The following is a 24,452-nucleotide window of genomic DNA, read 5'->3' as shown; positions in this document are numbered from 1 at the left end:
CACATAGTTGCAGAGCTTTCTCAGTTTCCTTCATTTCTGCTGGATTTACTACAGGTTAAGGAGGAAACACGCCTGCCTACACAGGACCTAACAGCAGGATCACCAAGGAAATACTTTCAAAGACATTTAAGTTGAGGTTCCAGTCCAAATCTACTGGTTGAAAGTCATGGTTTAAGCAACATGAATTTTTGTAAAATCTGCCCCAGGTAATGCTGATTCAGTACCCTGGTTTAAAAAGCACTGCAATGAACTTTTTTTGTTTTTCCCCCAAGAAATGGGAATTGCACACAGTGCAACTTGAAGCCAAATACCCCATTTTTATAACATTTACATTTCTGTGCTGGCAAATATCAGAATAAACATAAACAATCTAAAATACAGAGTATAATATAAAACCAAGGTAAATAATATACTAAGTAGGAAACAAATAAGACGTGAGCAGAGATTAGCCTGAAAGCCACTAGACCAACTCAAAATAAAACAACGCCTGGCTCTCAATTCTCAGGTCTACCTAGTACCATTACAGACAACTGCTTTAAAAGGCACACCAAGTGTAGAAGGTAAGCAAGGTGTGTGGAAATACACAGGATACCTGAACTGTTCTGTACTGTGTACATATTTCTCCTATTAGGCATCATCTTAAAGTCATTCCCTTCCTTCCGGTTCCGCCGTTGACCCACCTCCGGGGATTCCCTGGAGGAAAAAAGATGCAAAAAAAATGAGACCTCTAAACAGACATCCTTTTCAACCCTCTTTCTTACAACACAGTTTCACATAACACTTTGGCCTCAGAGAAAATGGCAATACCTACGAGAATGAGTTACTCTGCGCTTCTGCGAGTCGCAGCCTCTTGGCGTGATTCTTGCCCTGATAGTGGGCCTGCGCCACAGCCGGGGAGCTGAAGGAGGCATCACAAAGCTTACAGTAGTCATTCTCGGTGGCCAGGATCACACGGCCTCCTGGCTTAAAGGAGCCCACCTGTCAGTAACAACACAAGAGACAAAGTCAAAGAAAGGACCTCAATCGTCCTTGTAGGAGTTGAACAAGAACCAAGAACAAAAGGAAATAATAAGTGATTCCAGAAAAATTTTTCAAAAAATACTGTATGACCCTAGATCATTATTCTGCATTATAACCACCTAAATTGCTTACTGCTATCTGAAATGAGAAAAAAAAAAATGTTTGAGTGCAAAATCCCAGGATGGGGGCAAGTGCTTGGCCTAGCAGCTAAGATGAGAGTTGAGGTTCAATATCTACCCTGAACTCCACTTCCTATTAACACAAATCCTGGGAAACTCTGGTGACAGCTCAAAGAATCGGGTTCCTTCCCAACCCACATGGGAGGTGTAGACGGAGTCCCCAGATCCCAGCCTTGGCTTTGGCCCAGCTCTTGTCATCACGGACACCTGTGACATCATGGCGAAGAGCTCATGGATGGGTGGTCTCTGTCTCTCTCTTGCTGCCTCTGTGTATGTGTATGCATGGGTTATACATATATATATATATATATATAAAAGATTCTGGACTGCTGATGTTTCAGAAAATGGCACTGACTCAGCTGGTAGGCAAGACTGTCCTGAGAACAAGAGAACCCGCTGCAAGGATCAGCAAGGGCTGTGCTGCTCCAGCAGGATTGGGCCCAGCCCGGCAGAGTGCTGTTTAGCTAACTTGTACCTCTAATAAACTTTCAGTGAGGTTGATGCTGCCGGCCCACAGGTCACATTTAATATTCATTTATGTTCATCTGCTTGAAAGGCAGAGCCAAAGAGAGAAATCTACCTGTTAGTTCACTTCCCAAATGCGCACAAGAGCCAGGGCTCACCTTTAGTTCAGATCTCCCACGTGAAGGGCAGGCGGCCCAGCCACATGGGTCGTCATCTGCTGCTTCCCAGAACGCGTTAGCAGGAAGCTACACAGGAAGCAGAGTACCAGGACTCAAATCAGCCCCCAGTGTGGGACACACATTCCAAGGGGTACCACAACACCAGCCCCGACAAATCACATCTGAATGAGGCTCACAGTTCTAAGCTGTTGCAAGTTTTAAATGAGCCCAGGACTACAACGAAACAAATGAGATACTGCCTTTGGGCATAAAATAAAAGAATCCAAAACCCCAACTGACCAAAATAAAGAATATTTTGACTGAATATTTTTTAAAAATTAAGTATAAAGCAAAAAAAAAAAAATTCACGAACAAATAGCAAAATTTTAAATGATTACAGTGCCATCAGAAGCCACATCACAGCCTGAGAAGGAAGGAAACCAACATCAATTTTTTTTCCTCTTTGGCTCATTATTGATAGTTTATGCTGACTTTGAATTTTTTAGGTAATGCATTAAATGTTTGTCATGATTACAGAGTTTTTGAGTGTCCCTTAAAGTCTGTGACCGAGTCAAGCGCAGCTCTCACTTCATCCTCTTTTTTTCCTGGAAATGAAGCAACGGATGAGAAGTGCTTAGCAGGTTGGCATAGCAAGTACTTAGATGCAGTTACATTATGGCCATTGTGTCGTACTGCAGATGAACAGAGCTTCAGAGACAGCTGAAGGAACAAAATCAGTATTGCAGAGGCAATTGAAATGGAGGAATGTTTTGCCTAAACTGTGCTGTCTTACCAAAGTCCAGAAAGTGTACAATAAGCTCTCAGCCTTAGAGTAAGCAAACCATAGTCACAAGAAGCTAATTTTGCAACTGGAAGACCAAATATAATGTATATGAGATTAAACAAGAAATAACCTTTTTAAATCTCTCCTTTTGTTCAGAACATGGCCTAGACATTCAGGTCACCTAACGTAAGTTTTGAAAAACCTGTAAGGACTTACATTATAATATCTGGCTCATTACTCGATGCATTGTAACACAAGCCAGTAACAAATCCTATCATTGGGAAATTATAGGGAGGGAGGGAATGTAATTGTATCTACGGGGTCTGGAGTGGTAGTGTAGTGGCTAAAGTCCTCGGCTTGCACACATGTGGGCCCCGGTTCACGCCCCAGCTGCTTCACATCCCTTTTAGCTCCCTGCGTGTGGCCTGGGAAAGCAGTGGAGGACGGCCCTAAGCCCTGGGACCCTGCACATAGCTCTCAGTTTCAGATTAGCTTAGCTCTGGCCATTGCAGCCACTTGGGAAGTGAACTAGTGGATGAAAACTTTTTCTGTCTCTCTTTCTCTCTGTAATCTTTCCAACAAAAATAAATAAATCTTTAATAATAATTATAATAAAGAATTGTATCTACAAACGACACTGAATCTTTTAAAATTTAAAAAGTCCTGAAGTGTACAGATTTGGCATGTATTAGATCCAGCACTGTAGTTCAAGGAACTAACGATACCAAGAAGGAACTATCATCAGTTGTTGCCAATGAATGCATGACTAGCAAGACCCGTCCATGACTATCTGTGCCACACGGCTCACCTGCGGAGGGCCTGGAGCGACTGGAGCGGCTGCAGGCTCCACCACACTGCTCATCCGGGCAGGGGGAGGACAGCTGTTTGCAGCATAGTAATTTCGGAGTTTCTTACCGTGATTTTTACCCTGTAAGTAAGAAGAAAGTGAATAATCAAAGAAGAAAAATCTGTCAAATCAGGCTAATCAATATTTCCACATTTAAAAACACATACACAAAAACAATACTAATAACATTTTAATCTTTCATGTGTACCCACCACTTGGGTAAACAGACCGCTAGCTGGAGGCGATTACTAGCTCTTGAGGCGCAAGTTTAATCTTTGGCTCTAAAAGAATGATTAGATATACACAAGAAACACAAGAGAACAAAGCCAAGAGAAACTCATTTGCTACAGGTTTCTGGAAACACATCACTTTTCCAATTGTACTCTGTGCTCCCCCAATGTGCTACCACTCGTTTGCTACTGCTCAAATACAAACTTCCCAACACTGGTCTACTCTGCTTTCTAAGTCTGCCATGGAATGGACAGTCCTGTTATTTTTCTTATAAAAACAGCATTCAGAGTACCTTTGTGGTTGCGCAGACTGTCGTATGCACTACTAACCCGCTACTCACTTAAGTTCTGTAAGGTGAATGGGCATCAGCCTTGCAGTCACAACTACTGTGTCCCACATCAGAATGCCTACCTTTGGTTCCCAGCTCCAGCTCCCAAACACAGCCTCCTGCTCTTACGCACACTGGGAGGCAAGGTCATGGCTCATCAAATCACTTCCTGCCTTCCCACATGGTTCCTGGTTCCTGGCTTCAGTCCCAGGCCAGCCATTGTGGTCATACAGACAATGAACCAACAGAAGAACACTCTCTCGCTTTTCCTGTCCCCTTCTCTCCCTTTCTTCCTCCCTACCTCTCTATCTGTTAAATAAAAGCTTTGAACAACAACAAAAAAAAAAACCAACTAAACAACTTGGGCCTAGCACAATAGCCTAGTGAGTAAATCCTCGCCTTGCATCCGCTGGGATCCCATATGGTCGCCAGTTCATATTCCAGCTGCTCCACTTCCCATCCAGCTCCCTGTTTGAGACCTGGGAAAAAAGTAGATGAGGGCCAAAGACCCTGCATCCAAGTGGGAGACCAGAAAGAAACTCCTGGCTTCAGATTGGCTCAGCTCCAATCACTGCAGCCACTTACGGAATGAGTCAGCAGATGGAAGATTTTTCTCTCTCCTCCTTTCCATTAAAAATAAATAAATAAATCTTTCAAAGTTAATTAACAATAAGATATTTAAATAAAATAACTTAAAAAAAGCAAGTCCTTGCTTTTGTTGATTTGTTGATGATGTATGTGGGGGACTTGCCCCTGACTCCTTCAGAAGAAATGAGCAGAAGAGCCACAGCTTGAGGAAGCCTTCCGAACCCGAATCATGGCCCTTTCCACCACACCACAGAGGCTTCAGGATGCCCTGCAAAAACTCTATGAAAGTGGATTTGCCCTTCATGTGTTTTGTTACTATGTAATCACATGTTGCCCTTTATATGTTTTGTTTCTATCACATGATGACATTCCTTGAACACACAAGCCCATGGCAAGGATCAATGTTCAAGTGCATTCTAAATGAGGGCAAAACCACTTTTCCTCTTTATATACTTACTTATTACATATATATTTATTACTTATTTACTTTATTTAAAAGACAGAGAGATGGGAGAAAAGGATCCTCCATCCACTGGTTCAGTCCTCAAACGTCTACTTCAGCCAGAGCTGGGTCAGGCTGCATCCAGGAGCCCAGGTGTCCCATATGTGTGGCAGTGAGCTAAGCACTTAGTCTAAGTACCATCCCAGAGTACGCATGGGTAGGACGTTGAAGCAGGCAGAGCTGCTGGCACTTGAACCAGGTCCCCTGAAATGGGACGCAGGTATCCTCGGCAGCATCTCCCTGCAGAAGTGAAGGAACACTGTGAAAGCCAATTCTGCAGGCAAACGTGTACTCATCCTCTTCTACATGGGAAGCCCCAGGAACAGGACGCGGAGTCACAAGCAGTGGATACAGCTCAGTCCTACCAGTCACATCGCCGTGCTCAGTGTCCTTCACAGCATCAGATCAGATTTAATCAGTGCCTTGATTTTACGTGAACATCAACCAGCCTTACACAGATGACCTTCCCGCCTTCCTCAAATAGTCTGTCTCTTACTTTCCATGGATCTCTTACCTCTGCACCCCTCATGTTCATCCAGATACTAAACTCTGCCATGCCCAAGGCCCTACCTGCTGCCCTCTTTTTGATCCATCTAGGCTCCAACTGTCAATTATTTCACTCTGTCCCACAGCTTGAAACACGTTAACATGATTTAATTCCATCTTCAACCTTCAGAGTCACATGGCCAATTGCTTTCTTGCCATCTGCCCTCTGAAGTCTAAAGGAGGATACATAACTTAGCGTAGCTTTGATTCCTTTGCTACAAGACTTTCTCATCAACACCACCACTACTCGTCAGCAACAAGTCAGGGAATGGCACCACCATCCACCTGGCTACTCCAAAAAAGCCACGGGATCCTTTTCTGGATTCTCTCCCCTAAATCAAAGCACTCAATCTATCACCAAGTCTCATCAGCCGAACGTCAAAATGTTTCCAAGTCATTCCGTTTCTCTCCATGGACACTAAATATAGCACCAGTAATTCAAGCTACAAGTTTTCACTTGCAGTAGGCAGCAAGTCCTAACGGATCTCTGCTTTCAATCTTGTCCCCTATCATTCTCCTTATTATAAACCAGACTGATAATAATTCTAGACATAAATCAGATTACATCACTCCCAATTAAAATCTTTCTATGCTTCTCACATTTAAAACTGACAAATCTCACCTATGAGGCCATGCATGACCTGGTCCTGTATTTTCAGACTTTACATCATGGGACTCCCTTCCTCTTCTCATTCTAGCCCCGCCTATCTGTTGCTTCAATATACCAAGCTCACTCTAGCTCAAGGGCCTTTGGACTTACTGCTCCTTTCTACCCAGAATGCACCTCTTCCTTATCTCTGCAGGACTAGCTCTTCCTTATCTTTTAGGTCTCTACTCAAGTAACAGCTCATCCCATGTCCAGCTTCCCGTCCTGTCCTCCCTGCCCAACCCCTCCAAGCATGCATTCTCTCTCCATCTTATTGTCACATTGTCCAGTCTTATCTTACTTCAGCAATACTTATGACTATCTAAAACAATATTGTTCACTTGCTTTATTCTCTTTCCTCTCCTCTGGAAAACAGGTTTCTTAAAAATAAGGATTTTATTTGTCATTTTTACTATTCTACTGCCAATGTCTGGAATATTTTCTAGCAGATAATAAGTAATCAATAAATATTAGTAGGATAAATAAAGCATTATAAATGGAGACAATAAAACTACTAGGAAAACACAGAGCAGAAATTTCTAACTTTTGCCTGAACGTGTTAATGAACACTTTCCAGAAAAGCAAATGAATGATTTACATTATTTTTTTAAGGTTTATTTATTTGTTTGAAAGTCAGAGAGAGGATGACTGAAAAGAGAGAGAGTTTCTATCTACTGCTTCTCCAGATGGCTACAAGAGCCAGTGCTGCGCCAGGTCAAAGCCAGGAGCTGCTTCTAGGTCTTCCACATGAGTGACAGGGGCCCAAACACTTGGCTCAGCTTAGGCTGCTTTTCCCAGGCCATTAGCAAGGTGCTGGATCCAAAGTGAAACAGCTGGGACACAACCGGCACCTTACTGGGATGCTCGTGTTGCAGGTTTTACTCACTATGCCACAATACTAGTGCTAAGTCATCTTTTAAAATGAGCAAAAACTGACTGGTCAGATAAACAGTAAAGGAAAAAGAAAATCGCACACTCAGGTCACGGCCTGAGCAAGGCCTCGATCTGCCGTGTGGAACACCCACAAGAAAAAACAGCGTTGGAGTCTGTACGAGAAGGAGGGGAGAGTAGAAAAAGGCAGGGTGCTCACCCTTAGGCCTTGACTGGACAAGGAGTCTGGAATCTGGACTTTACAGGCAGCAGCTCCTGGGAGCCTAAGTAAAGCAGTAGGACTAGACCAAGATCACCCTGGGACCAGCTAGGAATAGGTCAGAGTGAATCAAAGCTAAAAGCCAGAAATACAGGAAGATAGAGGAGACAGCCAAGGACAGGCTCTAGGCATGAAGAACAAGAAAATGACTCTGAAGGTGCATGGCCTATGAAGTAAGACGAAAACCAGACATGTGTAATCAGAGAAGCCTAGGGACCAAGCTGGCATTCACGGGTAAGGACTGTTCATGCACTAAGCTGGGAGAAATTCATGTTTGGCTCAGTGCATTGCACAAACATGGCAAGTTCCACCCAATACAGTTTCAGGTAACCCACAAATCTAAAAGTCAACAGAGCTCCACCAGTGGCACATCAATGCCATTTTGTACAGTGTTGCAAAGGCTGTGCGACTAGAGGGACAACAGTGAGCTGCGCCTGTGCTGAGCTGGGAGTGAACTCATTTCCAGCTCAGGGCATTGCACTGGTCCCATAAAAAAGACAATACTGAGTTTGGCATCCTACAGGTCAAAGGATGTCTGAGTGGCTCTCAGACCGAATGGCCAGCAAGATCAGCAACACACTAATCCTGGGAATTGCTAAAACCAGAAGTGGGAGAAAGGTTATTCAGACAACGGTGCAGCCACACCACTGTATCACAGGAAGTAGAGAGTGGTGAACCAGGAGCTGGGGCTACGAAGATGGGAGTGGAAGTCTAATACAACAGGCCAGATCTGAAATTTGTTGGAGGGAGTGGCACAAGTGACTGCAAACAAAGAATGCCAAACTCAATCAGTAAAATTGACCTGTGGATGACACAGCTTAGAAACCTGCCCTAAGGAGAACAATCTTTTAACCAGAAGTACAATGACCAAGAGCAAAAAGAAGGGACAGAGACACAATGAATAGTACCAAAGACTCTCCTGCAAAGGAGCAAAAACCTTTACCAACCTCAGAGTTAACGAATAAATACATCGAAAAATGGAGGATAAAGCATTTTTTAAAACTGTTATAAAGTTTCTTATCAACAAGAAGCATATGCAGGAATTTAAGAAGTATGTCACATAGGAAATAGCAACAATAAAACAAAATCAAGCAGAATTATTGGAAAAGGACACATGCAGAAAATTATAAATTCAGTAGGAAGTCTCAATGACAGAATGAATGAGGCAGAAGAAAGAATATCAAAATAGGGGATAGTTCTTGTCACAATGGGAAAACAATCAAAAACCTGGAACAGAACTGACGCAAAGTAAGAAAAGTACCCAAGAATTAAAAGACACTATTGAAAAACCAAATATAAGAGTTATGGGAGTTGCAGAAAAAAACAGAAAAAGAAAATGGGTTTTCAAATGTATTTAATGAAATACTAAAGGAAAATTTCCCTAATCTGGAGAAAGAATTAAGAAAATATATCCAGGAGGGGCACAGAACTCCCAACAGAGTTGACCAAAAGTGATCTTCACCATAACAAATGTATAATCAAGCTCTCTTCAATCAAACATAAGGAAGAGATCTTTAAATGTACACATGAAAAAACATCAATTCACATATAGAGGAATGGCAATCAGACTCACAGATGACCTCTCATAGGAAGCTCTCCACGCCAGAAGAGAATGGAGTGACATATTCCAGACGCTAAAAGCAAAAACAAATTCAGTCCAGAATATGATATGCAGCCAAGCTTTCCTTTGTCTTTGAAAATGAAATCAAATTCTTCCACAGCAAAGTAAAAAGAATATGCCTCTTCCAAACCTTCCCTACAAATATACTTAAAGATGTTCTCTTGACAGAGAAAAAGGAATATCACCTACCAAAACCATAGGCAAATGTGAAGAACATCCAAGTAAAATAACAACAGAAGAGTAAACCAAACAATGAACAACCCACTGCTAAAATGCCAGAACTACCCATTTATATTAACCCTGAATGTAAATGGCTTAAACTCAATCAAAAGTCATAGATAAGAAGACTGGATCAAAAAACAAAATCCATCTATATATTGCCTACAGAAGACACATCTGACCAACACAGTTCAGCAGAAACTACAACCCACAGGTTTTGATGGCTTTGTTTTTATTTGCATTTCTTTAAATGTTTTGTCTCATATTAAATTCTTCGCTGACTCATAGGTCATACAGTAGCATCATTTTCTCCAAGAAGGTTCTTGATTTCCTTTTTCATTTCTTCAGTGACACATTAGTCATTCAGTTACTTAACTTCATGACGTTATAAATTTCTATTTTTCTTCCTGTTGTTGATTTTGTTTTGTGGCTTTTCATTTAAGGGGATATACAGTAACTGTGTAATGGAGACTAACATATCCAGATGAGAGGATAAAATGCAGTATGCATCCTACTTCTAGATCAAAGATGGACTCCCAATGAAACTGTTAAAAATATCTTGGCAATAGGATGCTGGACTCTGCCATTGTCCATGCCCACAATGATGGACATATGACTGTTTATGAAAAACTATTGTTACAATATAGGGGGAATCAGTGGAGCGGGAGAAGGAATTGGGGAAATCCTAGAGCTCATGGAACTATGTCCTAAAATAATAATAATAATTTTAAATGGATATTTTAAAAATGGAACACAATAATATTATCTACTTGATGCTGAGAGCAAAGGACAAAACTCTAGCACATTATAGTATAGAGTGTAATGGATGCTGGGTCATGTCCCTGCTCCCTGCTCGCTGCCTGGAAAAGCAGTGGAAGACGGCCCAAAGCCTTGGGAACCTGAACCCGTGTGAGAAACCTAGAAGCTCCTGACTCCTGGCTTCAGACTGGCTCAATTCTGGCCATTGCAGCCGCTTGGGAAGTGAATCACTGGATGAATGATCTTCTTCCTGTTTTCCTCCTTTCTGCATAACTCACATTCAAATAAAAATAAACAAATCTTTAAAACAAATCAATAAAAATAATATAGAGTATACCAAAAAATAACAATTTTTAAAAATCAGATTAAGAATGTCTAGTCTGGTACCAGTGCCATTGCTCCACAGGTTAATCCACCATGCTGTGTTGCCAGCATCCCACATGGGCGCTGGTTCCTGTCCCATCTGCTCCAGTTATGATCCAGCTCCTTTTTGATGGCCTGAGAAAGCAATGGAGGATTGCCCAAATCTTTGGAACCCTGAACTCACGTGGGAGACCTGAAAGAGGCTCCTGGCTCCCTGGTTCAGATCAGCTCAGCTCTAGTCATTGTGGCCATTTGGGGAGTGAGTCAGTAAACAGAAGACTTTCTCTCTCTCTCTCTCTCTCTCTCTCTCTCCCTGTAAATCTGCTTTTCAAAATAAATAAATAAATCTCAAACGAAAGTGAGAATGACAAAAAATGAAAACCAGACAAATAAATTACCATGAAAGCCTAGAACAAGGCATTTCAAAACAACAAAATTTAGTTAGATACATTAAGACCAAGGAACTCTAGTTGTGTTACTAAACAAAAACACACAGGAGGAGATACCTGTAAGAATTTCCTTAGGAGGATTCTTTGTAACAGCAGAAGTCACAACAACTTAAGTGCACACCTGTACAATCTAGGGTAAACTGCACCCTATTGGTGCAATGGAACCTGCCACTGTAGCAAAAATAAACACTGCAGTCAATGCACCAGGAGTAATGCTCAGGATAAAAGATGACCAAAAAGAAGCAGCTTCAAAAAACAAGTAGGAATAATTTTTACTATGAAGTTTGAAAGGCGAAGACAATACTTCCTAACTATACGGGCAGATACCAGTTTGTGGCAAATGTATAAGAAAACAGTATGGGATCATCACTATGGCAGAATGGTAAACCCACTGCCATGCCAAAATCCCAGATGTGTGTCAACTCAAGTACTGGCTGCTCCACTTCCAATCTAGCACCCTGCTAATAAACCTAGAAAAGCAGTGGAGAACAGCCCAAGCGCTTCAGCCTCTGCATCCACATAAGAAACCAGAAGATAGGGCCCGGCACAGTAGCTTAATGGCTAAAGTCCTCACATTGCATATGCCAGGATCCCATATGCGCACTGGTTGTAATCCCGGCTGCCCTACTTCCTATCCAGCTTCCTGCTTGTGGCCTAGAAAAGCAGTCAAGGATGGCCCAAAATCTTGGGACCCTGTTCCTGTGTGGGAAACCCAGAAGAGGCTCCTGGCTCCTAGCTTCGGATCTGCACAGCTCCGGCCATTGCAGCCAATTGGGGAGTGAATCATCGGATAGCAAATCTCTCTGTCTCTCATCCTCTCTATATATCTGACTTTGTAATTTTAAAAAAAAAGTCTTTAAAAAAAGAGAGAGAGAAGAAGATACTCTAGGTTCCTGGTTTCAGACTGCTCCAGCTTCAACCACTGGCGTCATTTAGGGAGTGAACCAACAGACAGAAGATCTGTGTGTGTCTGTCCCTCTTAAATGTGCCTTTCAAACAAACAAAATTTGGAGCAGCCACACCAATTCAACACACTGGCTATATCTAGGGCGTAAACAGAAACTCAGTTAGGAGAAGATACATAGACACAACAATTGATGGCAAATCCAATGTCCCATTTTCTGTATTTTTTACCTGAATGTCTCATAGTCATTTAAAACAACAGTAACCAACAAAAGAAGTGGATCATCAGGTGCAAACTCACTACAGTACTGAGTAAAGTCAGGTCAGAGAAGTGATGCTTGGATTTGAGAAGACAGAGATCAAAGCTGGCCTGGCTAAGAGTCATTTCAATTGAATGAATGGTAAGCGAAAAAGGTCATGTAAAAGGGTAAGAGGGTACAGGGTGTTAAAATGGAAAGCAGTGTAAGGAACTATGTAAAATGGGTCTGCCAGGATGAAGGGCAGAGGAAACACGCAGAGCTTGCTTGTACAACAATGAAAGTTGTCATCATAAGTAGAACCAAGAACATGTCTACAGGAACCCACGAACAGGCAGACGAGACAGTACTGCTGGAGAGACCAACTCTAGATGGTTCCTAGTGCAACACTGCCAGTAGTGACCAAGCATCCTCAGGACAATGATGATGATGACAATCGTGTGCCAGGAAGTTTTCAAAGCATTCCATAACATGACCATGTTTAATATCCATTCACGCTGTATCATCAGTTAGGTACAGAGCTGTTATCTTCCTCTTACAAATGAGGAAACTGAGTTCAGGAAGTGAGAAACTTGCCCAAGAGCTTCTACTTAGTGAGGCGGCAGCTGCCCAGGTTTCTACCTCTCTACACATTCTCTACATGAACAGATCACGATTTTTAAAACATGAAAACTATCAAAGCCATGCAAACGACCTAACTAGAAACACAGACTGCCCTGACTTCAGAAAAACTTTAGGTGAAATACACAGAACATGGCAAGGAGGAATCATTCATGCTTCTGAGAACCACAAGCCTTCACAGTCAGCATGGGCAGTCTGACCAATGCGGCAGGCGACAAAGACAATGGGAAGCCATCAGCAGGGTAAAAAGTGCTCCAAGACCCCACAAGAAAGAGAGCACAGTCTATGATTATAAAACACTCAAGCTTCGCTGGGAGTCCCGAGAAGCCGCTCCAGCGTCCACGCAACCAGAAGCAGCTGTGTTCAACGTGGCTTCCAGAGGCAGAGCAAGGAGAGGATTTCATGGAGGGACTAGGGGGAAATGAGGCCCAACAGGGACAGCAAGTGTCCTGAAAGACGACAGGAGTGTCACAATAATCACAGGACACCTAAGACCTCCCTTGGGCAACAACAACAAAATGATGAAAGAACATGAAATTCACTGTGATGAAGTGGCTGCTACTGAACGGAGGACCTCACAAACCACTCTAAATCACAAAATGAATGCAAGAAATGCATCATCCATACAAAGCTACAAAAAATTCAACACATTTCAGCAAGTGAAACCCCTAAAAAGACAGTAAACAAAATAATTGAAACGATGACACTCCAAACTGCAGAGAGTATATTCAATCACTTGAGAAAATGAAAACTCACCTTGAATCAGAATATCAAAATACACAAGAGCAACGACTGAAATAATAGCAAGAACAGAAAAGCAGGGTAACTGGAGCTAGTATTTTGGCATGACTGGTAAAGCCATGGCCTGCTTCATCACATCCCACATGATCACCAGTCTGAGTCCTGGCTACTCCACTTCTGATCCAGCTCTCCACTGATGTGCCTGTGAAAGCAACTGGGCTTCTGCCACCCATTATGGGAGACCCAGATAAACCTTCAGGCTCCCAGCCTTAAAAGCAAAACGTGGCGCTCAAGAAAGGCAGTAACAGCAAGCACAAGAACAAAACTAATAAAAAGAGAACTCTAAAAGATCAGAGTAGAAGCTCACAGAAGAAACCAAGAAATAACTTACAGCAGTCAGTGCCATGGGCATAGTAGTGCCAGCCTAACATGGATGCCAATTAAAGTCCTGGCTGCTCCATTTCTGATCCAGCTTCCTGCCTGGGAAAAGCAGTGGGGAATGGGCTGTTTGGACCCCTGCTTTTCATGGGGAACACCTGGTTGCAGTTGCTGGCTCCTGGCTTCAGCTCTGTCTGGTCCGGGCTGTTGCAGCCTTCTGAAAAAATGAACCAGCAGATGGGAAATGAAGATTCTTCTCTCTGTCTCTCTTCTCTCTCTCCGTAATTCTTACATTAAGTAAAAATAAACAAATCTTTAAAAAAATGAACTTATGTCCAACTGGAGTCACTGAAGAAGAAACAGTCAAACAGGATCAATATTTCAAAATTTAACCCAAGAAATTTCCCCAAAAGCAAATGAAGACCTGAATCTATATAGTGAAAAGTATATCAGATATCTAAAGAACTTAAAACAATGAAATCTGGGGTATATGTTAGAAAAACTAGGAGAATACACGGAAAGGAGGAAACTCTCAAGCTGTCCAGGCAAAAAGATTTAACAGTTGGAGCCCAGCGCAATGGCTCGATTGGCTAACCCTCACCCTTCAAGCATTGGCTCCCTTATGGGCACCAGTCATGTCCCAGCTGCTCCATTTCCCATCCAGCTCACTGCTGGTGGCCTGGGAAAGCATTGCAGGATGGCCCAAAGCCTTGGGACCCTGTACCCACGTGGGAGACTCAGAAGAAGCTCCTGGCTCCTGGCTTCAGATCATCTCAGCTCTGGCCATTGTGGCCATTTAGGGAGAGGGAACCAGTGGATGGAAGATCTTTCTCTGTCTCCCATTCTCTCTGTAAATCTGCCTTTCCAATAAAAACAAATTAATCTTCAGGGGAAAAAAAAGAATAATTGGTCAAAGATCTAGAATAATACCCACAATACACCAGACAAAACAAAACTGGCATACATTAAAGAAAAAAAAAAGCTTTTTTCAGTGAGGAAGTTTATATACATCAGGTATCCCTGTGCTAAATAGCAAGCCTATTTTTGAAATGATTTTAACTTTTTAAAAATCAGCGTTACAGAAAGAAGGAGACAGAGACAGAGAGATTCCCTGTCCACTGATTCATAGCCAGATGACTGCAATGGCCAGGGCTGGTCTTGGTCAAAGTTAAGCCTAGAACGCCATCGGAGTCTCCCAGATGGATGGCAGGAACCCAAGCACTTGGACCATCTATCATTGCTTTCCCAGGCTATCAGCAGTAAGCAGGATCAGCAGTAAGGCAGCTGGGACACAAAGCAGGTCCTATTCGAGATGCCTGCACCATAGAGAGGCTTCTCCCGCAATACCACAAGGCAGACCCCAAAGAAAATTGCTTTAAAAATGTTTTATACATACAGTACTCAAAAGCCCTTGAGAAAGCTATCAGAGCTTAATCCAACCAAGAAGTTCAGCAAAGGGACAATGGCATCTTCATATTTATGAACTAAATATTAAAAACTAAACCAAGAATAAAAAATGAGGATTAAAAGTTAATGTTCAAATGTATAAATTATGACATACATACACACACACACACGAAAGAAAATAAGGAAATGGCATAAGTTCATTGATTCTGCAACACGTAACCACTGGGATAGCATTAAAAACTGACAAACCAAACACTAAAATATACATAACAAAACAAGACAATCAAGTCATTTTAGAAGATATAAATATTGGGAAAATAAAGATACAATTATTAGGGAAACAAGAATAAATTACAGAAGATGGTGGAGTGTAACTTGTACACTCTGATTCCAGACATCCACCAATAGTTTGCTGACTTACAAAAAGTAAGATGGGGGAACCGAATGGGAAACACAAACAGAAACAAACCTAAGTATATGGAGCAAAAAGCGTATTGACATAATCACATCGGGACCAATGTCATGGCATAGTCTGCTCCACTTCTGGTTTAGCTCCCTGCTATTGTGCCTGGGAAAGCAGCGGAGGATGGCCCAAGTGCTTGGGCCCTGCAGCCATGTGGGAGACTTGGGGGAACTCCTGACTTCAGCCTAGCCCTGCCACAGTCACTGTGGACATTAAAGCAGTAAACCAGTGGATGAAGACCCCTTCTCTGTCTGTCCCTCTTTCTCTTTCTGTGACTCTCCAAAATAAACAGAACAAATTTTTTAAAAATACACATACATTTAAAAGAAAAAAAAACAAAGTAAATATGTATTTTTGAAGTGAAAGCCCATGTTTTTCACTATCAAAAACATATTTAAACAAGACAAAATGGAAAGCTAAACAAACATCGGTCTGTTGCACTGAAACTGAAAGTGTGGACCTGAAATCAGCTTTCAATGTATATATACACACATAGATAAAACACACGTGTGTATTAGCTCTGTCCACTGAGAGGGTCTGGAACAATGACAACCCACAGCCAAAGAGAATTCCTAGCACCCAATTTTTGGTTGTGAAATACCACTCTCCATTTAAAGAAACCAGACTCCTCGAAAAATGGCTAGCACTGGGAAAGTGTGGGAAGATATTTGAATATTTTGTATGTTAGAAAGTAAGGAAGTATGCAAAAATGTATAGAAACATGAGAAAAAATATAAGAACTAGCTTGAAGGGACTCAGAGAGAGACTCAGGGAGTCAAACTGAGATACTCTAAAACATCAAAAACGCAATGATAACAGCATCACGTACAGAAGAAGCATATGAGTAGAATAACACAGAAAACCACAGTGACAGGAGTAAGCAAAAAAGAAATATAGGAAAAGAAGAAAGTTCTTCCTGAAAGTAAAAGTTCAACTAATAAATACACAAGAAAGGGTTAAAATTTTTAAAAATCACCATTTGGCAAAGGCAGATATAATCATCAACACACAGGAAAAATCATCACTGAGCAAAAAATGTGATTAGAATATTCACACAGTCTCAAAGTGACTCTCCAGATGACGCTTAGCAACATGAAAAGGAAAAGAATAACTTCACTAAGAAGTACCCTCGCAGGCGCCACCCTCCCAACGAGCAAAGTTAACAGTGCAGGCAACAAGATTTTCATATCACGCTCTTCCTGATATGATTCATTGGGAAAGACACGTTTTTGTGCTATTCATGCCAAATGACACATAATTTCAGTTTCATTAAACAATCCCAAACTTGGGGCATTCTGCAAAAGCAGCCCTTCAAAAATCGTGAGATAAAGGTCTGCTGTGGTAGCCTAGCAGCCAGGGACGCACCGGCATCCCATATGGGCACCGGTTCAGGTTCCAGCCACCCCACTTCCCATCCAGCTTCCTGCTTGTGGCCTGGGAAGGAAGCAGAGGACGGCCCAAAGCCTTGGGACCCTATACTTGTATGGGAGACCTAGAAACAGCTCCTGGCTCCTGGCTTCAGATCAGCTCAACTCCAGCATGGCAGCCACTTGGGGAGTGAATCAGAGGACAAAATATTTTTCCCTCTGTCTCTCCTCCTTTCTGTATATCTGAGTTTCCAATGAAAATAAATAAATCTTTTTTAAAAAAATTGTGAGATAAAAACAAAACAAAATTAAGATCCTGTGCATGTTAAAGGCACATGAAAACTGCAGGAGTTCATGTTCTCAATAAACTAGGGGGTGGGAAACAGATGTGAATGGTTAAGAAACCAAGAGAGCCTTAAAAATTAAAAATAAAGCTATCCCAATTTTAAAATCCCATATGGAAGTCCAGAATGCTTCTCATATTTAAATGTTAAAATAACAGAATGACAGAAGACAAATGCAATGCAGGAGTCTTCCCTCTCCATCCACGCTTTTCTTTTCCATGGTTTCAGTTCTGGTTCTTATTCTTTTGTAGGTGACTTACAATACAATGTAGAGTCAATCACAATCTGAAATACGAAATGGAAAATACCAGAAACAAACCATTCCTGCGTTTAAACTGCCCTTCACTCTGGGCAGCATCATGAAATTCCATGCCACTCTACCTCTTGCCCTGCGTGCCACCCCTGCCTCAGCCACTCAGCAGTCACCTTGGTGATCTTGCCGATCAGACCTACTTTCACAGCACCGCACGGCTTGTGTCCAGGTAGCCTTTATTTTACTTAATAATGGCCCCCTTGCGCAAGAATAAGAACACTAACAATTTAGATATGCAATGGGAAGCTATAAAATGTTTGCTTTAAATGAAAACAAGAATAAATTTAAAATTCCTATGCTGAGAGCACTAATGCCTGTGGGAAGGAAGAATCTTCTAACCATGAAACTGTGAAGAAGGGCAAAGAAATCTGCACTAGCTTTGCTCTCACACTACAAATTGCAAAAATGACTGCCACTGTGGGTGACCAGTGCTTAGCTAAGATGGAAAAGGCATGAAATTTGAGTATGTATGCACAGGAAAAAAAAAAAACACAGTACCTACAGGGCTCAGTACCTTCGATGGTTTCAGGCATTTATTAGGGGGGGGGTTCATACTTATGCCCCATGGGTACGAGGTGAAAATACCGTGAAAGGAATGAAAGCACCGCTAAAATTCAGTAGTGCTGAAGGGCGCACGGGGTGAATAATTGATCCAGCAGGCTTAGAAAAAACTCACATTTTGAAAGAGGAAAAAAACAGACAACATATAAGAAACAATCTCCAAAAAATCTGCCCCGAGCTCAGCCCAAGAGGAGCACACAGCTGCTGCCCAGGACACATGAAACAGACCCAGGCCTAGACCTGTCTGCCACTGTGAAACTCGAGGCTCCCAGGATAGAAAGAAAAGCACAAAAGCTCCTAGAGGGGAAAAAAAGACACAAAGTCAAAGCAGATCACCTACAAAAGAAAGACTTCTCCGGGCACAATGGTTCAATAGCTAACTCCTCAACTTACAAGTGCCAGGATCCCATCAAGACCTGATCATGTCCCAGTTGCTCCACTTCCCATCCAGCTCCCTGCTTGTGGCCTGAGAAAGCAGTGAAGGATGGCCCAAAACCTTGGGACCCTGCACCACATGAGAGCCCGGGAAAAAACTCCTAGTTCCTGGCTTCAGATCAGGTCAGCCCTGGCCACTGTGGCCACTTGGGGAGTGAACCAGCGGATGAAAGATCTTTTTCTCTCTCCTCCTCCTCTCTATAAATTGGATCTTCCTTTCCAACTAAAATAAAACAATCTTTTAAAAATATTTAAAGATGTCTCTTCAGCAACATTAGACACTTTGTGGAGATGAGGGGAATACATAAGTCTAACCTTATGAGGAAAAAACAATTTTCTACCTTGAACTGAATTGTCAATTGTGAAGGCCAAGACGCAAAAAAAAAGGCTTATTTCCTGTTACTCCCTCATTATATTTAAAAGATAGAAATGTATTACAATATACACTGGGTCTTAAAACATTTTATAGAATATTTGTATTAACAAAAACTGCAAATATCTCATATCAAAATGATCTTTTAATTTCCCTTTTTTTTTTTTTTAAAGATTTATTTTTATTATTTTTTCATTGGAAAGGCGGATATACAGAGAGGAGAGACAGAGAGGAAGATCTTCCGTCCGATGATTCACTCCCCAAGTGAGCGCAACGGGCCGATACTATGCCGATCCGAAGCCAGGAGCCTCTTCCGGGTCTCCCACATGGGTGCAGGTTCCCAAAGCTTTGGGCCGTCCTCGACTGCTTTCCCAGGCAACAAGCAGGGAGCTGGAAGGGAAGCGGGGCTGCCGGGATTAGAACCGGCGCCCATATGGGATCCCGGGGGTGCAAGGCGAGGACCTTTAACCACTTGCGCCACCGCGCCGGGCCCTAATTTCCCTTTTTTAATGTAGTTTCTGAAGTACACCTGCCTCCCTCACATGATGTGAACATATACTCCAACAAAGCAAGATGGAAAACAAGGGAAAAAATCAAGCAGATTTAGATCACACTGGCCTTATCCAGAGCAGTGAAGCCAAGTGCAAAGGTGAGAGTTAAGCAGCAACATCAGAGCACATCCCGTCGGAGGCAGCAGTGTAGGGTGACTGAGCAGGGAGGACGGGGCTGTGCGGTAAGGATTTCATAAATATAATGTGATAAAAAAGATGAGAGAAAAGCCACACAACGAAGTCATATTAACTATGGATCGAGTATTCAAGAAATAAGTGGATTTCAGAAACAGCTTATAAGCAATAAGAACAAAAATTAAGAGGCTACCCTTTCTTTAAAATGCAGAGTAAACAGTGAGGTAGGTATGTGTGTTTGTGTGAGAAAGAGAGAGAGAAACAAAGGTCTTTTGTGTGCTGGTTCACTCCCCAGATGCCTGCAATGCCTGGGACTGGGTCAAACCAAAGCCCAGAGCCAGGAACTGCATCCAGGTCTTCCCACGGGTGGCAGGGGCCAAACACGTGGACTGAACTCTGCCACCTTCTCAGGCTCATGGGCAGGAAGGTGGGTCAGAAGCAGAGTAGCCAAGCCGCAGAACAGGCACTCCACGAGATGTTAACCGTCCTCAGCAAAGGTTCAACACCTGTGCCACAACACCCACGCCACCCATTTTTTTAAAAGGCACATACGATTCTTCTCCTGATTTTTCATAAGCTGAAAGGAGAACAGAGAGCGATTTTAAGATCCTATCCCACATAGGAAACAAACTCAAATAAAAATGCTTTTGAGTAACTGATGATGTTTACTGAAGGGTTATCTATTTGCACAACTTGGGAGTGCATGAGCTCATGACATAGGAAAAATACAGAAACAGTCCCACAGTAAATAATATCCTCCTACTCAAAGAACATGAAAGCTGAATGTCAATTTCCAACAATTGCAGTCACCCTGAAACTAAAGCCTAGAAAACTTACTTTGATGAAGAGTAGATAAAACAATGATCAATTGTGACAGAGTGAAAGGAAAACTAAAACCAATCCAATTGAGGAGACAGAAAGAAAAAAAGGAAAAAACAAAAGTAGAGGAGCGGCGGGGACGAAAGAACAAGCAACTACTATTTGTCATCTGTCAACTACTTGCAGAGTGAACTAGTGGATGAAAAGATCTTTCCCTCCATTTCTCCTTCTCTCTGTCTATCTGCCTTTCAAATAAAACTAAATCTTTACAAAAGAATTGGCCCCTTCACAAAGGAAAACAGGAGAATCAACAAGGGACTTTTTTAGGCCAGGCCTAGAAGTACAGTTAAAACGACTTATATTCAACAATCATTTCCTATCACCTCATCCATTGGTTGAAGTACTCCATTCACAGTTTAGGTAAATGTTAGTTGGCTATGAAGGAGTGAGTATGTTTGGATAATGATCAAAATGGAGTCTTACTTGCAAAAGGTCCTCCAATATGAAGATCGCAGCAACAGTAAACAACTATGTACGCCTCAACACTTTTTAATATTCATTTATTTTTATTTGAAAGGTAGATTTATAGAGAAAAAGATAGAGACAGAAGATCTATCTGCTGGTTTACTCTCCAAATGGCCAGAGATGAGCTACGCTGAAGCCAGGGGCCAGAAACTTCTTCCCGGTCTCCCACATGGTTTCAAGGACCCAAGGACTTGGGCCATCCTCCACTGCTTTCCCGGACCACAAGCAAGAGGTGGGGCAGCTGGGTCATGACCCAGCACCCATATGGGATGCCAGCACCACAGGGTACAACTTTAGCATGTTGAGCCCTGGTACCATCTCCTCCTTAACAATTTCTGAATGACAAAATTCTATCTCAATCAACCAACATTTATTTATATATCACACATAATTCTTACAATCCCACAAGGGAAATACAATGGCCCTTACCCAACACAGCCATCAGGGAAATAAAACAGCATAAGGAAGGTATCTTTCTCAGTCTGTCTCTCCCTCTGTGTAAAGCTCTTTCAAGATAAATAAGTTTAAAAAAAAAAAAAAAGCATTAAGCATCTTCTCTATAGTTCAGCCAAAATTCCAACGCAATCTGTCAGATATAAAGCATATTTGCCACTTTGAGGGGCACACAAGTCAACCCCCAGTTTTGAAGTGTATTTTGGCCATAGTCTGATGCAAGATAATTTGGAAAACAATCAGATGAAAGAATCTTAAAAATACAAAAATTAGCTGAAATCAGAGTCATAGTTTGCACCATTCAAAACTGCTTGATCAATGTAAAAATAGACACACCAAAGTCAGTGCTTTAAGTTTTGAGGAAAAATCTAATTATATTCTCTCTGTCATGAATGTAGACAACTATATTCAGAATTATTATAATTCTAAAGCTACTTTTTCGTTTGTGTCCTTTCTCTCTTTCTAATATGTCAGTTTTGCTATTTGGCTGCTAAGTATAAGAACTAGGGACCTACGTTTACAGCAATTTTAGAAACTACCGCAAATACCTAGCTCTTTTTTCAAATAGATATGTAAATTTCCAGATAAATTTATGACTACAGACCAAGGATGTTTTAGCTATGATTATTTTGCTTCTTACTTTTAAAATTCCTGTTAACAGCATTCCATCTAAAAGGGCTCTTCCCCTGGGCACTCAAGTTGACAGAACGGCCTTGTTATTCCCTGCCAGGCTTGCCCTGTGCAACCCAAAACACGGAGAAAGAATTTAATAAAATGAAGACATGTTTCTCCTCCATGATTTGATTTTAAATTAAGTTACAGCCAGAGTCATAATTTGGAGTCTGGAAAATTAGATGACTTCATTTTAAAAAATAAACAACCACTGAGGATGTTCTAAAGTCAACCGACCCTGTTAAAAGGTCTGGAGAGAAGCCTATATGTGGCACACTGGGTTAAGCCACCACTTGTGATGCCAGCATCCCCTATGAGTGCTGGTTTAAGTCCCAGCTGCTCTGCTTCCAGTCCAGCTCTCTTGATAATGTGCCTGGGAAAGCAGCAGCAGACAGCCCAAGTACTTGGGCCCTTGCCACCCATGTAGGAGACCCAAGGAGAGTTCCAGATTCCTGGTTTTGGCTTGGTCTAGCTCTAGGTATTGCAGCCATTTGGAGAATAAGCCAGCAGGTGGCTGATCTGTTTCTTCAGAGTAATTTTATCTTCAAGTAAAAAAATAAAGAAATCTTCCTCCAAAAATCTAGAGAGCGATGGACTACGGAACCCATGGGTCACTGTTAAGACTGTACCAGTTTGAGAATAGTGGAGTGTCAAAGGAAATGGAAGAGCTAAAAGAGAAGTATTCCTCGAGCATCCCCCCTGCCCCCCCGCAGTTGCTGGAACATGATAGATTAAGACTCTAGGTATTTACAATACCCTGACAATCTGAAAATTTTTAATTCCATCAGCGACATTCACTGCCTAAAAATGTTTTGAGTCATGTGATGGCAGTAATTTATTACTTTATATGTTGTGTTCCTAGCTAGGAGTTAATCTAAGCATGCTGATGCCACATGTGAGCACCCAAGGAGCTGTCTCAACCACTGGTCCAAGTGTCTACCCCTCACCCCATCCTGACCTTGGCTTTCGGTTGTTTTGGTTGACCTTATGACACACTGTCCTTCTCCTCCAACTTTCCCACTCAGACATACCAATTGAGTTATTTACCAAAATTTTACCTTCTTCTTCTTGTACTTTCCAATTTCTTTACTTCATCACTGAGGTAATGAGGTTAAATATAATTTTGTCAACTAAACAAATTTAGAACATACACATGTATTAAAAGAAAAAATTCAACTAAATGTTGGTTCTGTTCTTTAATCTAGTTTATAAACCTTATAATCCAATGGCCTTGCATGAAAATGAACTATTTCTATACACAACCAGAAACATGCATCACTCTCTACAAAATCACAAAGCAAGATTAGAAGAAGAAAGACAGGTATTATCCATGCATGCGCATATGCGAATGCACACAGCCCAAGAGTTCCCCTTCATGAAAGCAAACAAATCCCCTTCAAAAGGTAATTTTATATGTGCATGACACACAAGTGGGTTTGCTCAAGTTAATGATTTATTAGACATTAAGAAATGAGAACTTCAGAATCCACAGTCTCATACTAGAAACCTGAACACTCCACAGGCATGAACAGAGAAGAAAGCAAACAGAGTCTCGGATTTGAGGTTAATCATCTTAAGCAGACAGAAACACCCACATTAACACCATGGGAGTGAGCAGCAGAAAAAAGGGAAACAGAAATGAAGGAAAAGAGGAGGAAGTTGTAAATGACAGCAGAAGGCCTTTATGAAGTGAGGGTGACAACTGCCAGTGTGTGACATAGCGAACTGCACCTGAGAGCAAAACAAAGCTAGATGGTGGCACCAGCATGGGGGCTCAACAGACCGATCCTCCACCCTCCAGCGTCAGTACCCAATATGGGCAGTAGTTCATGTCCCAACTGCTCCGCTCTGATCCAGCTCCCTGCTTATGGCCTGGGAAAACAGCAAAGGAGGTCCAAGTTCCTGAGAACCTATACCCACGTGAGAGACCTGGAAGAAACTCCTGGCTCCTCCTGGTTCTGAATCAGTTCAGACACAGTCATTACAACCATTTGGAGAGTGGAAGATCTCTCGGTCTCCCCTTCTCTCTGTAAATCTGCCATTCCAATAAAAATAAATAAATCAGTAAAAAGAAAAACTGAACAATTGGGGGAGCAAGGTGTCCTTCATTAAACGTCTTTCATTAAATGCATGAAAAAAAATAATACACCATCAAAATACTTCTGATGCATACACACAGTGACATAGCCTTCAGGATCAAAACAAAATAGGAAAGACTTCACCTAGGGTGTACACAAGCTTTTTAAATTGTAGACAGTTACAGTAGAACAGAAGTATTT

At 41.9% G+C, this 24,452-nt stretch overlaps 1 protein-coding gene across 2 annotated transcripts in view; it reads right to left on the bottom strand.

Annotated features, from left to right (window-relative positions):
• The window catches only part of ZMAT3 (zinc finger matrin-type 3), a 34,420-nt gene that overhangs the window by 5,141 nt on the left and 4,827 nt on the right, over positions 1–24,452 (bottom strand). For both annotated transcript variants that reach the window (XM_041003098.1, XM_041003099.1), the window contains exons 3-5: positions 3,415–3,534; positions 812–978; positions 593–693 (exon numbers count right to left, since the gene is read on the bottom strand). In XM_041003098.1, the coding sequence (XP_040859032.1) occupies positions 593–693; positions 812–978; positions 3,415–3,534 (388 nt within the window). The remainder of the gene's footprint in view (positions 1–592; positions 694–811; positions 979–3,414; positions 3,535–24,452) is intronic.

This window comes from Ochotona curzoniae, unplaced genomic scaffold (assembly GCF_017591425.1).
Source record: "Ochotona curzoniae isolate NIBS_2020 unplaced genomic scaffold, NIBS_Ocur_1.0 scaffold_2587, whole genome shotgun sequence".
In the NCBI taxonomy this organism is placed as follows: domain Eukaryota; kingdom Metazoa; phylum Chordata; class Mammalia; order Lagomorpha; family Ochotonidae; genus Ochotona; species Ochotona curzoniae.
The sequence above is the reverse complement of the archived record's forward strand: the minus strand, read 5'-3'. Positions and strand labels throughout refer to the sequence as shown.